This window comes from Delphinus delphis, chromosome 10, assembly GCF_949987515.2.
Source record: "Delphinus delphis chromosome 10, mDelDel1.2, whole genome shotgun sequence".
NCBI classification, from domain to species: Eukaryota; Metazoa; Chordata; class Mammalia; order Artiodactyla; family Delphinidae; genus Delphinus; species Delphinus delphis.
In genome coordinates this window covers 56,325,780-56,335,177 of record NC_082692.2, presented here as the reverse complement: position 1 = coordinate 56,335,177, position 9,398 = coordinate 56,325,780, and the positions used below count along the sequence as shown (strand labels likewise).

The window sequence follows — 9,398 nt, the reverse complement described above, 5'->3', positions numbered from 1 at the left end:
GGGCAGGTTGCGGGGCGGGGGGGGGGGGGGGGTCCCTCCATCCCAGGAGCTGTTCAGAGGTCCTCCAGTAGGTGCCTTTGCCCAGTAAACCTGCTCCATAACTCTGGGCCGTGTTTATTTCCAGTATTGGGGGTTGAGGGCAGAGGCTCAGAGCTAGTAGGGTGATGCATATCTCTCGTCATACGAGCCTCGGCCCCGGAGCCGCAGGGTGCCGGATTTCTCACCGAGCACGCCTTCCACCACCAGCGTGGACTCGTACAGCTCACAGCTCCTGTGGGGAGCAGGGGCGGAGATGAGTTGGGGGCCCTGGGCCAGGGCTCCAGAGGCAGCGCCAGCAAGGCTGGGAGGGCCGTACCTGGCGGTGAAGGAAACCTGGAGGGGGACGGAGGTGGGGGGCGCGTTGACCGGTCGTGCCTCCAGCAGCCCGCTGCTTGGGGAGACCCTGAAGGCAACAGGATCCTTGTCTGGCTCCTGCTGGCCTGCGTGAGGGGAAGGGGACATGCAGGAGCGCAGCCAGCTCCACGCTCGGCCCCCTGCCCGTATCTTGGGGGTGCGCCTCTGCTCCTGCCCACCTCTGCAGGAATTCTCAGGTGGGCCCAACCCTGGGGAGCCAGCCTGCAGGGACAGGGCACGCAGGCCCCTTCTTGGGGGTCTCGGCCCAGCTGCACGGGGGAGCAGGGAGGAGGGCATGGCACACCTGTCAACACGGCCCAGTAGCTCCGGGAGCCGCTCAGGTTCATCAGGTAGACCTCCCGGACGTGGCCCTGGTTCACGAAGCAGGTCCCGAAGTCCACCCAGCTGGTGGAGAGCTGCAGCTCGGGCATGGCCACGACGGCCCGCAGGGGCACCACCTTGCGGGGGACAGAACCTTTAACTAGGTGGGGACTGGGTGACCTTACCCACTCCCACTGGGCTCTGACCCAGGGACACGGGCCCTGCCGACCCCAAGTACTGCAGCTTCTGAGGGACGTACAGGCAGCACCACAGCTGGTGGAAGGGGGCCAGCGCTGTCATCTAAAGCCGGGGAATGCTGGTGGGATTCTGGGCAGGAAAAGGGCCAGGAAGGCGCCATCTGCTCCCCTCTGACTCCCCTGCCACCCCTGCCCTGGATCCAGCTCTGTGGTTTCTGCTCCCTGGTCGGGCCGCCCTACTGCCTTCCTCTCCCCTCTCGTCTAGCCCTCTGCTCCCCTTGGGCCCTGGGCCATCTAACCTTTTCCCTTGGCCTCTCCAACTCAGGGCAGGAGGGGCTGTGGTGTGGAGCTGTCACAGTCCACAGAACCAGAACGAGGCCCGTGGTATTCTCACCTGGTGCTCGCAGTCCCGCACAAGCCCAGGAGGCGTCCCTCAGCTGCTCAGTCCCCACCCATCAGGCCATTCCCTTGGCCTGGTTTCCCTTCTCTCTCTATTAAACAGCATGCAGGCTTCGCATGCCACCTCCTCCTCCAGGAAGCCTTCCCTGATTTTGCACCCTACAGCACCCCACCTCGCTCTGAGCTCCTAAGACAGGTAAGGATGGATGACCCTCATCTCTCCACGTGCCAGGCCTCTTCCAGGGCAGACAACTGGGGTTTGTCCTCCTCTGACCCCACCTGAACACATGAGGCAGGCCTGGGACTCACCTGAGTGGTCTGGTTGCTGTATTCCAGAAGCAGATTCTGAGTGAAGACCATCTTTTTCTCTCCACTCGCGCTCTGCTGAATGTCCACTCCAGACAACATCTGGTCAGCCGGGAGCTTCTGATAGGAGAGCAGCTCCAGGGAGAGGGAAAAGGACACATTCACCTGAGCAGATGTGGACAAGCCGTCACCTCAGACTGCTGGAGGTGGGCGGCAGCCTCCCCACCCAGAGCTCCATCCTTCCCTCCTGCGGACCCTGCCTGGTGCATTCACTCCTCACCCTGTGCCCTGTTCCCCGCCCAACAGCTGTCAGTACCGGGGACAGGGCTGAGCGGCCCTCGGGAGCTGAGAGGCCGGAGGATTGGGCGGCTCCACTCGCGTGACCAGGGCTGCGGGCAGGCCCGTAGGCCCAAGTCAGGCCTGTGTCTTTGTTCTGGGGGCAGTGAGGAGCCCCTGCCGGGTTTTAAGCAGAGGATGTGCAGTCAGCTTTGCCTTCCTCAGGGGCCACCCTGGAGGCTGTGGGGAGGGGGCTGGGGGAGCATGAGTGGGTATCTGGGGTCCAGGGTGTAACTTGGGCCTAACAGGATGGGGCTTGTACACGGGGCTCCCCAACCCAGGTCTGTGGACCCAGATCCACAGATTCATCAAAGGCACCTGTTAGGGAAACGTGTTCCTGGGCCTCAGCCCAGATCTTCTCATCTCTGGCAGTGGGGCCTGGGGAACTGTGTTTCTGGTGTGCCTTATGTTTATGGAAAGATGGTGATGAAACCCTGCGTGAGGGCACACAAGAAGGGGGGTCTGTGCCGCGTGGAGGTGCTCACAGGACCAGGACACTGGTGGAGGGAACTCGCGAGTGTCCACACTGATAGGTCTGGGCGTTCCTGCGCGTGGAGGGCCTGTGCGGAGAGGTTTGCTGGACATGGTGCGTGTGATGGGTGTCCGCCCCTGAGCGCACAGCGCACGGCGGGGCCAAGCGTGTGGTTCGTGTGTGGACACCACTGTCTGTGTCTATGTCCCGACCTGGAGGGTGCTGCATGCGCAAACGTGAGAGGAGGGTGAGCCCCAGCCCAGGTGAGTGTGCCCACTGTAGGCAGGGACCACAGAAGCTCCCACTGACCAGCATGTTCTCCTGTGGGTAGAGTACCAGCTGCTTGCCGGCTGCTGCTGTCCCCTCCTTGCACTCCTGCTTCCAGCTAGGACCGGGAGCCCTGTGGCTGCGGCTCACTCCATCTTGAGAAACAGAGAAGGGCCTGGAGACCAGGAGCCGGAAGTAGTGTGGGATGTCCGTGGTGTTGGTCAGCTTCAGGTGGTGGGTGGTCACCAGCTCACTCAGCACCTGGGCGGCCACAGAGGTCGGGGAGGGGACTCAATTCTGCCCTCCGGAACCTCTGACTCGGGTGGGGGGTGGGGGGTCCCGGGGGAGGGGACCCGGACTGTCAGGCCTGTGCCCCACAGGGGGCCGCGGGAGACGTCTGAGGACCAGGTAGCTCGGGAGGGCCGGTTGGGGGGGGGGGTGCAGCACACTCACCCCAGCACAGCGCTGCTCGGGGATGAGGTCGCTGGCCTGGTGCCAGAACACCATGCTGCCGCCGGAGTCCAGCTCCACGCTCAGCCTGCCAGCGACAGGCACGGCTGGGCTTCTGGGGCCCAGCTGACCCTGGCCGGCCTTTCCCTGGGCTCACCCGCCAGCTTCTCCCTCCCGTCCCCATCCTCTTGCTCCCAGGACCCTGTCTGGTCCCCAGCAGTGCCAGGGAAGGCTGACCCCCACAGCGGGCCGCAGGGAGGCCAGGCAGCCCAGCCGACTCACTGCGCGGGCCTCACGTAGCCTTGCAGGTGCAGCCTCACGGGTCCCACAGCCGAGCCCGGCAGGCGGCGCCTCCTCCCCGGAAGCTCCCTCTCCACCTGCCGAGCACAAGCCCGATCACGGGCGCCCGAGCTGAGCAGGCAGCGGGCGAGCTGCCCCAGGGAGAGGCAGTGGTGGGGGCCCTCCCCAGGCCAGGAGCGCTCACCTCGTCATCCAAGCTCATGGAGCCCAGGGCGGAGCCAGTACACTCCACCTTGTGCAGGACGTCGGGGCCCAGGACCACGGGTGTGAAGGAGATGCGGATGGTGCTGCTGCCCCCTGCGGGGACCACCTGGCAGACGCACACAGCAGCCTCAGCGCCGCCTGTCCCTCCCGGCCAGGGGGACACCCCCCCCGGCCCCCCCGACCCCCACCCCCGCCCAGAGCTCCCGGCCCCACCCCAACTCACCACCTGCTTGGGGCTGATGGAGAACGGCTCGTCAGAGGGCACCCCCTCACGTCCCTGCAGGGTGACCGAGATGATTTCCTGGGAGGCGCCGGCACTGGAGCCGCCCTCAGCCTGTGGTCCAGGAGTCGCTGAGGCTCACGCAGGCTCGAGGCCCACTGGCCACAGCCCGGCAGCCCTCCCGCCACCCCTGCTCACAGACTGGGCAGCTTCACGGCTGGACTTGGACACGTCAGAGGGACTTGGGGACCAGAAGGAGCTGCTGGTCTCAGGGCACAGGAGGCCGTTCCCAGCTTGGTCCCGCAGCGGGAAGGGTGGCCCATAGGACACCAGCAGCTCCAGCAGCCGGTCCTCCCTGGCCTCTGGAACGTAGGTCTCCCAGTCCAGGCGGATGTCTGGGGCAGACATGGAGGAGAAAGGCGAGGGATAAGGAAGGAGCAGACTCTTCCCTGGCCGCCCCCCCCCCCACTCCCTGCAGCCCCCGGAGGCTGCCGGGTCTCCCACACTCAGGGTGGAGGGGGCCTGGCTCCCCAATGTCATTTGCAGGCAATTCTTGTTTTAGGAGAGTCTACAGGCTTATGCCATCGGCTCCATCAGCCCTTGCCCTCTGGATCACAAGACCAGGTTTCATGTCCAGATGCAGAAATCCGGCTCCCTGTGTGCTCTCCCCACACCCTCCTTTCCTTCTGGCCTTTTTGCTGACCCCTGGGCCCTTCACTCCCCGTGTCCCCTGCCTCCTCCCCTCCTCCATCCTTTAGCGCCTGCCTGCTTTCACTTCCTTCCCCAGCCAGGCGAGTCTCTGGGGGCTGCCACTGGCAACTGTCTGGCCAGGATTCTCATCTCTCTCTTTGCCCCCATCTTTGTACCCACTGGGCAAAAACCTAACCCTGGGGGAACGGAACCGACCATCTAGGCCCCAGTGAGCAAGTCCCCCGCGTTCTAAACAACGTGCCACTCCCATAAATATGTCCCCAACCTAAACTGTGCCCCCACTCTGCCCATCACTGTTTCCTGCTCAGCCGTCCCTGCCTACCTGCACCACAACACTGTCTTCCCTGGTCTCCTCTGGCACTCAGTGGGTGGTCCCACCTCACCTCCCAGAAAAAAGTCCTGCCCGGAGCCCCCCATCTATCTGCATCTACCCCATCCCTACACCCCTCTTCTCAGGGGCCAGATGTGTCCCATCTCCCCTCTCTCCTGGCTGCTTCCCCACAGCACTTAAACAAGCTTCCCTCTGCCAGACCTTTCCAGTACCACCTCTCCTCTCCACAGCAAGCTTGGAGGATAAACAATCCATGAGCGCCTCCGCCCACTCCCAGCTCACCTCGGATTCATGGCTCGCCCCTGGGGAATGAATGCCTGGTGAAGACATGCCCACGCAAGGTCCCTGAACTTGTAGTCCCTAGGGTTACTACCTGGTATCTGCCTCTTTCACGCACGGAATCACTCTCACCAAGGCCACCAGTGGCTTCCATACTCTCAAGTGCAGAGGACAATCTCACTTTCAGGTACGGAGAAATGTGCATGTGATGATGAGCCCCAAGGAAGCAACGGTAACCAGGAAAGTAGAAGAGAAATCCCAAATCAAACAAAGGGAAAACAGAAGTCACCAAAAGCAAAACGAAGAAAGTAGAAAAATAACAGTGAAATAAATCATAAAATAAGAAGAAATACATAGATTAGGTTTTCTAAAGCTCAGCGCTCGGCTGTTTACAAAGAAACACACATCAAAGTCATAAAAGGTGAAAACAGAGGGATGGGCAAAGACATACCAGGCAAATGCCAGTATACAACCAGCGGGAGCAATGCTGCTCTTCGGCGAGGTGGGATTTAAGCACTGAAGGGGCCAAAGAGGAAGGTTACAGGGTGATAAGAGGCCTCGTTAGCTGTCAAGTGCATCTAACAATACAGAAGCTAAAAACACAGCAAAACTACAAACGCCAGAAGAACTTGATTAAGATATGATTAGAGTGGTCCAATGCACCCCAAATGCACAGATCCAGTGGACAAAAACAAGCAAGGTCACAGAGTGGCCACTCTCTTCCACCAACAGGATGTTCTCTTGAGTCCCCGAGGAGCTTAAAAACTACAGTGCCCAGGCCCTGCCACTAGAGACGGTGGTTCACTTGGTCTGGGGTGGCCCAGCCTCAAGGTGCTTTAAATAATCCCCAGGAGACTCTGGTTCTCAGCTGGCCCTGGCTCTTCCTGTGGCCCATACGCTCCCTCAGGCCCAGCTGGGTCGCTCTCCTCCTGGCCTCAGCCTGCTGGCCCTTGACACAGACCCCCAGCACTCTGGCCGCCCCCATAGTTGCACTCAGTGCACTCTACGCTGGCAGCCCATGGTCACGTCCGTCCTGCCCATCAGGCACAGCCCCTGCTGTCCTGTTGCCCCTGTATCCCCAGCTCCTTGCACAGCACCTGGCAAATAGCTCAGGGGCTGCTGGCTGAAGGGAAGAGAAAAGGTGTCCCCTACAAGTGCCTGTCCCTATGCAAAGTGAACCCAACCAGGGGAGGGCATCTGTGGCCCATGGACACTGGGAGACCCCAGGCAAGGATAAGTCCTGTCTTCTCGGGTGGAAGTGGCTCTGACAACCCAAGACTGGCTTGGCCAGTCCTGACCTTGGCCCTTGGGGGCCTCCCTCCATACCCCAGCCCACTTGGCTCCAGGTCGTGGGCCATCAGCTTCCCCCACCCCAATCTTCCCTCCCAGCCTGGCCCACCACACGGCAGAGCCTGCAGCAAGAGCCCCGATTTCTCTCACGAGCATCTCACCATAGGGGCTGGAATTACTCAGGCGAAGGATCCGGGTGACTGTATCTCCTCCAGAGACCTGGGTGCCGAACCTGGAGACAGGAGACGAGGGTCAGCAGGGCCACAGCCAGCACACACCCCGCAGGCCAGCTCTCCTGAGAGAGGAGGGCCGGGGCTCAGGCAGGCAGGAGGCCCCATAGCGGTCTGTCTTCAGCCCAGAGTAACCGAGCCCCAGGGCTGGAGGCCCTCCCCACGCGGTGCCCGGTGAACCATGACCCAGGACTGCTCACCAGTAAACCCCACCCACTCTGCAACCGCACTGACCAACCACACAGACCCCAACGCAGTTGGAGTGAGGGGTCCCAAGTCCGGCCCTGACCTCGGACCACAAGTGACTACTCGGTACTTCTGTCCCCGCAAAGCCCTCGGAGATGTGCAGATCACGGCTGTGCCCCCTGAGGCCTCTCTCCTCTGGGGTAGCCCTGGCTTGGGGCTTTCGAGCTGGGTGGCACCAAGTGGCCCTGGGCCAGCGGGACAGCAATGAGCTGGAGTGGGCAGCCCGGGGTGGAGGCCAGAGGGTTTCAAGGGTTAGAGCAGGAGGCGGGCGGGGGCGAGGCAGGGATACCTGACAACAGGCTCCTTCTGGATCTGGTTAGTGGTGTAATGGGCGGTCCTGTGGAAGCTGATGGGGCAGCCCACCACCGCCATGTGCACCGGGATGACCGCTGGAGGCAGGTCTCCCACCTACAAACAGCAGTCATGCGTTGCTCTCGTCACCGGCTCCTACCACAACCCCTGGCTCCCCATCCCCTCCGAGGCCCTCCCTCCTCCAGCCAGCCCAGGGTCCCCAAAGCTTGGTCGCAACTGGGCGGGGACTCACTCCCCCCTGTCTGACACTTACCCCAGACCCCCCTTCCCTGTCCTGCTCTCCCACCCAGCCCTGCATGCGACTGCACGGATCTCCCAGCTTGAGGGTCTTTGGCCTCTTATGGCCCCTTTGATTAAATTTCTTTATCTTTTAAATGGAAATAACTTTATTATTTTTCTCTGCTAATAAAAAGCGATAAATGTCTTTTTTTAATTTAAAATAGAATGTATTTCACCCATGATCCTACCCCGCCCCCCCAGCATGACTCACTGTTAACATTTCAGTGTACCACTGTCTAGACAGACTTGTGTGCATAAAACACAGATATAAATGAGGAGCATTCTGGGCATGCTTTGTTTTGGTAATCTCTTTTCTCTTTACAACATATGATAATTTTACTAATGAAGGTTTACAGCATCATTTAACGGGCTGTCCGGAATTCCACTGCGTGGATGTAGCCTAATGTTTTCATTCGATCTTCTCCTGATGGACATGGATGTTTACACCGTTTGCTTTTTTCTCCCCCCTCTATTACAAACAACGCTGAGAAGAAAAGGAAGCCTGGTGTGAATTTATTTGTTCCCTGTGTCCACTTCTTTCCTTGGGGCAACCTTAACTGTGTGTCCCCAGCGCCCTGCAGAAGTGCCTCTGAAGGGCGGCACACGTTTCCCAGCTGGCCTCGCCGTGCACGTGAGTACCTTTCCCCTGCACCTTCACTGACAACTTTTGAACCTTGCTAATCTCACAAAGACTAGTATTTCAGTGGTTTAACCCTCACTTCTTTGGTTTCCAGTGCTGGTGACATGTTTCACGTTCACTGGCCGTCTCTCTTTGTCATTCTTGAGTTGCCTATTCAAACCCTTTGCCTATTTGGGATGCTTTTCCCCCCTTATTGTTAAGAAACGCTTTGTATATTAAGGTGATCAACTCTTTGTCATTGGGCACAGCACAATTTAAAGCAAATATCTACCATAACTAACCCATCCAATTTACTAAATAGTTCAAGAAAATCTTCTGTGCAATAACTCAGTAGCCTAGGATTGGGGACACGTTTACTTTGTTTACTTACTGTGCAGATGAGGCTGTCCCAGTACTCGCCCCACATGTTCGCACAGGCTGTGAGGTCAATGCCAAGCTGTTGGTGGGCCCCCAGCACGCCCTGGGAGAGGTGGGGAAAGAAGGCAGCTCCTTTCCCGTGGGACAGCATGCTTTCCATAAACTCTGCAGGAGAACCAGGAATGGGGATTCAGGCCCCAGGGCAGGAAAGAGGTCCAAACCCTCAAGGGTCAGCAAAGCACTGAACCAGACCAGCCAACCTACAGCCTCTCCTTGGTCTGGCTAAACAGACCCTCCTCCTGGGAGCCTGGGGCCCAGCATCCAGCTTCTCTCACCTCCCACAAGGGCTGAGCCTCAGCCCTCCCTTCTGAGCCACCACCCCTCCCGAATCGAAGCCAGGCCCTGTGCACAAGCCGTACGCCCTGGCAAGGGCATGGCCTCGTTTAAAAGGGGGGGCGCTGTCAGGTGGAGGGCCACGGCCATCTCAGGGACCTTGCTAGAAAAGACGCTGAGAAGTGGTCTCTGGTCAGGTCCCCTCCTGCAGCAACTGGCCCACCTCCTTGGAAGGCCACGCAAAACGCCACTCTGGCCAGGCCTGGGCTCAGCACATGCCCTGGGACTCTTACCCAGCTGCTCTCGCTTGGCCAAGAGCTCCCGCATCCGAGCCATCTTCAGCAGGGCAGGAGGCATGTCGGGGCTTGACAAGACGGGACATGGAAATCACATCAAGCCACCCGGGCCCTTCCCCAGACCTGAGCCACCTCCCCTGGCAACCAGCATTCCCCCAGGTGCCCAGCGGAGGAAGGTGGCCCTGCCTGCTCCTCCCAGGGGAGAGCTGGTCAGGCCTCCTTTTCACCT

At 60.1% G+C, this 9,398-nt stretch overlaps 1 protein-coding gene across 1 annotated transcript in view; it reads right to left on the bottom strand.

Annotated features, from left to right (window-relative positions):
- Nucleotides 1-37: 37 nt before the first annotated feature.
- The window catches only part of DLEC1 (DLEC1 cilia and flagella associated protein), a 104,350-nt gene continuing 94,989 nt past the window's right edge, over nt 38-9,398 (bottom strand). The window contains exons 26-39 of the mRNA XM_060022182.1: nt 9,167-9,237; nt 8,554-8,705; nt 7,242-7,360; nt 6,638-6,708; nt 4,064-4,260; nt 3,869-3,979; nt 3,626-3,751; nt 3,424-3,518; nt 3,145-3,229; nt 2,734-2,952; nt 1,620-1,781; nt 698-851; nt 356-479; nt 38-271 (exon numbers count right to left, since the gene is read on the bottom strand). Coding sequence (XP_059878165.1) covers nt 154-271; nt 356-479; nt 698-851; nt 1,620-1,781; nt 2,734-2,952; nt 3,145-3,229; nt 3,424-3,518; nt 3,626-3,751; nt 3,869-3,979; nt 4,064-4,260; nt 6,638-6,708; nt 7,242-7,360; nt 8,554-8,705; nt 9,167-9,237 — 1,804 coding nt within the window. The 3' untranslated portion in view covers nt 38-153. The remainder of the gene's footprint in view (nt 272-355; nt 480-697; nt 852-1,619; nt 1,782-2,733; nt 2,953-3,144; nt 3,230-3,423; nt 3,519-3,625; nt 3,752-3,868; nt 3,980-4,063; nt 4,261-6,637; nt 6,709-7,241; nt 7,361-8,553; nt 8,706-9,166; nt 9,238-9,398) is intronic.